The sequence below is a fragment of the Mustela nivalis genome (assembly GCF_964662115.1).
Source record: "Mustela nivalis genome assembly, chromosome: 3".
In the NCBI taxonomy this organism is placed as follows: Eukaryota; Metazoa; Chordata; class Mammalia; order Carnivora; family Mustelidae; genus Mustela; species Mustela nivalis.
This window is the reverse complement of record NC_139022.1, coordinates 8,536,506-8,540,495: the sequence shown is the minus strand read 5'-3', so window position 1 is coordinate 8,540,495 and position 3,990 is coordinate 8,536,506. Positions and strand designations below refer to the sequence as shown.

Genomic DNA, 3,990 nt, shown 5'->3' with positions numbered 1-3,990 from the left:
ACAGATGAATGGATCAAGAAGATGTGGTATATATACACAATGGAATACTATGCAGCCATCAAAAGAAATGAAATCTTGCCATTTGCGACAACATGGATGGAACTAGAGCGTATCATGCTTAGCGAAATAAGTCAAGCAGAGAAAGACAACTATCATATGATCTCCCTGATATGAGGAAGTGGTGATGCAACATGGAGGCTTAAGTGGGTAGGAGAAGAATCAATGAAACAAGATGGGATTGGGAGGGAGACAAACCATAAGTGACTCTTAATCTCACAGAACAAACTGAGGGCTGCTGGGGGGAGGGGGTTTGGGAGAAGGGGGTGGGATTATGGACATTGGGGAGGGTATGTGCTTTGGTGAGTGCTGTGAAGTGTGTAAACCTGGTGATTCACAGACCTGTACCCCTGGGGATAAAAATATATGTTTATAAAAAAAAAAAAAAAAAAAAAAAGAAAGGACAAGTACCCAACTTTTGTAGCAGCATGGACGGGACTGGAAGAGATTATTATGCTGAGTGAAATAAGTCAAGCAGAGAGAGTCAATTATCATATGGTTTCACTTATTTGTGGAGCATAACAAATAGCATGGAGGACATGGGGAGTTAGAGAGGAGAAGGGAGTTGGGGGAAATTGGAAGGGGAGGTGAACCATGAGAGACTATGGACTCTGAGAAACAATCTGGGGGTTTTGAAGGGGTGGGGGGTGGGAGTTTGGGGTACTAGGTGGTGGGTATTATGGAGGGCACGGGTTGCATGGAGCACTGAGTGTGGTGAAAAATAATGAATACTGTTATGCTGAAAATAAAAAATAAATTAAAATAAAAAAAAAAAAAAGATTATTCACCACGACCAAGTGGGATTTATTCCAGGGCTGCAAGGTTGGTTCAACGTCCGCAAATCAGTCAATGTGATACAACATATCAATAAAAGAAAGAACAAGAACCATATGATACTCTCAATAGATGCTGAAAAAGCATTTGACAAAGTACAGCATCCCTTCCTGATCAAAACTCTTCAAAGTGTAGGGATAGAGGGCACATACCTCAATATCATCAAAGCCATCTATGAAAAACCCACTGCAAATATCAGACAGATGTAAATTCTAAGAAAAAAAAAGGTTACATTTCAAAAACACTTTAACAGAAAAAAAAATTTTAATGGTCTTATTAGACTTGAGCCATCTGAGAAAAGAATCTCTAAGCTAGATAATATAGTATAGGACTTCTCAAAAATGAAAAGCAAACAAGACAGACTTTAAAAACAGAACAGAAAATCCCAGGGTTGTGTGGCAACTACAAAAAATGAACATTAGCATAACGGGAATATGAGACTATGAGAAAGAGAAAAGAGACACAATAAATACTTAGAAAATATGAGAGAGAATTTTCTAAATTAATGTTTTCATTTCACAGATCCAAGAACCTCAGAATGTAACAGTAGAAAAAATACTGAAATAGTTACATTTAGGGACATCATCTTCCAACTGCAGACATTCAAGGATAAAGAAAGGATCTTTGAAAACAACTTGACAAAAACAAATTAAACACACATTAAGGTATTACATTTAACTTTTCTCAAGAACACTGTAAACAAGAAGAAAGTAAAATTAAATAAGTATTGAAATTTTTAAAAACTGACTTAGAATTTTATACACTGCAAATTATTATTTTTTATGTTTCAGGTTTTTATTTAAATTCTAGTTAGTTAAAATAAGGTATAAGATTAGTTTCTGGGGTAGAATTTGATTTTATAACTTGCATGTAAAACTCAGTGCTCATTAAAGCAAGTGAACTCTTTTTTTTTTTTTTTACTGTTCAAATTTTATTTGGTATTTTAGTTGGTACAACAACACTTAGTTGGTTGTATGGTCTTTTTACATTATATGGCAATGTACACTATATTCTGACATACATGGTACACGAAGTAAGATCCTTTCGAACAGTTATGCACGATATATGCAATAATGAATTTATACGTTGGAGCCCAGGATGTGACTGACTGGAAAAGATGGACTAGGCATGTTGGGTGAAGGAACCTGAAGTCCTAGAACACACAGGAAATACTCATCTGGTTTGAAGAGCACCTGCTGCATATGCAATATTGGCAGTGGTGCCTCTGAGATGAACCCATTTAGGACTATAAAGGCAGGTATCATCCAGCATCAGGGTATAGCTGCAGGGTTTACTGAACCATTCGTATTTAGAAATTTAGGAAACTGATGTTTTTTCTTTATGCCATTTTGATATTATTTAAGTAACATATCAGATAAGGACAATGTACACAACCTCCAACTAAAACCCTGTCGTAGTCTAGACAGGGAAGTGGTACATTAGAAAACTTTAAAACTGCAGCTCCTTTTGGATCCCCCAGAGTGTATCTGCACTCTTCTTCAAACGGGCCTCTTCCTCAGTAGTTAGAGTCACCTTCACAACATCTGAAATTCCATTCTGTCCCAAGATGCAAGGAACACTAAGGAAGACATCATCTTTAATTCCATAGAGACCCTTAATCATGGTGGAAATTGGATGCACCCGCCTAAGATTCTTCATTATACTTTCTGCCAAATGTGCCACAGACAGTCCAATGGCCCAGGAAGTGTAGCCTTTCAGTTTGATCACCTCATAGGCACTGTCAACCACCTGTTTGTGAACCTCTTTCCACTGTTCCTTATCTGCATCAGTGCCTAAGTCAGGGTGCAGATTCTTCAGAGACACACCAGCAATGTTTACTCCACTCCATACAGGCACACTGGAGTCTCCATGCTCCCCGAGGATCCACCCGTGACAGCTTAACGGGTGAACTCCCAACCTTTCCCCCATTAGGTAACAGAACCGGGCTGAATCCAGATTGCAACCACTTCCAATAACACGGTTTTTGGGAAAGCTACTTATCTTCCAAGCCACATAGGTCAAGATATCCACTGGATTGGAAACAACAAGCAACTTGCAGTTTGGGCTGTATTTGACAACATTAGGAATGATGAACTTAAAGATGTTCACGTTACGCTGGACCAAATTAAGACGGCTTTCTCCCTCTTGCTGAGGTGCCCCAGCTGTGATAATAACCAACTTGGAGTTTGCGGTCACATTATAGTCTTTGCCAGAGACAATTTTTGGTGTTCTAAGGAAAAGGCTTCCATGCTGGAGATCCATCATCTCTCCCTTCAGTTTGTCTTCCATGACATCAACAAGAGCAAGTTCATCTGCCAAGTCCTTCATTAAGATACTGATGGCACAAGCCATGCCAACAGCACCAACCCCAACAACTGTAATCTTATTTTGGGGGACATGTTCTTCCTTAAGAAGATTCTGTATCAGCTGGTCTTTGAGAGTTGCCATTTTGGACTTAGAACCAAAAGGAATCGGGAGTGCACGTCGGGAGGGCGAGCGTCAGTGGCGCACGAGACTGAATCCGGACTTGGCGGCAGCGGCTCCGACCGCAAGTGAACTCTTTAATCCCCTGTGCCCACCTTTCTTCAAGCAACCATTTGTCTTTTTTTGTTGTTTGTGTTCTTTCCCCTATATTAATCTGCTTTGCTTATTAAATTTCACATATGGTATTTTATTTCTCTGAGTGACTTATTTCACTTGGCATAATACACTGGAGCTCCATCCACACCTTTACAAATGACAAAACAAACAAACAAACAAACAAACAAACGTCCTTTTTGATGGTTGAGTAATATCCCATTGTGTGGATATGTGATATCTTTATCAATTCATCAATCATTGGGCATTTAGAATCTTTGATAATGTTGCTATAAACACCTAGTAGTATGCGTCCCTTCAAATCAGTATATTTTTTAAAAATATTCTGGGTAAATACCTAGTAGTTCAATTTTGGGGTCATAAAGAGGATACTTCCATTTTCTAAATGTTTTATTTGTTTTTTTAAATTTCTTTCACTTCCATAGTTCCATTTTTAAGTCTCTGAGGAAATTTCATACTGTTTCTCATAGTGGCAGAAACATTATGCATTCCTCTACCTCC

At 38.5% G+C, this 3,990-nt stretch overlaps 1 protein-coding gene across 2 annotated transcripts; it reads right to left on the bottom strand.

The window, feature by feature from the left end:
- Positions 1 to 1,807: 1,807 nt before the first annotated feature.
- LOC309861284 (L-lactate dehydrogenase A chain-like) lies at positions 1,808 to 3,432 on the bottom strand. Of its 2 annotated transcripts, XM_082724093.1 has the most exons (2): positions 2,653 to 3,426; positions 1,808 to 2,383 (listed from the first exon to the last, which is right to left on the bottom strand). In XM_082724093.1, exons 1-2 carry the CDS (start codon positions 3,337 to 3,339, stop codon positions 2,231 to 2,233), a joined length of 840 nt encoding a protein of 279 aa, XP_082580219.1. In that variant the 5' UTR covers positions 3,340 to 3,426; the 3' UTR covers positions 1,808 to 2,230. The 2 variants fall into 2 exon arrangements, with proteins under 2 accessions (XP_082580219.1, XP_082580218.1); XM_082724092.1 differs by having other exon boundaries at positions 1,808 to 3,432.
- Between the last annotated feature and the right edge of the window lie 558 nt (positions 3,433 to 3,990).

Bases quoted from the DNA above. Each gene is read 5' to 3' on its own strand.
- LOC309861284 (XM_082724092.1), bottom strand. From the start codon at position 3,339: ATGGCAACTCTCAAAGACCAGCTGATACAGAATCTTCTTAAGGAAGAA.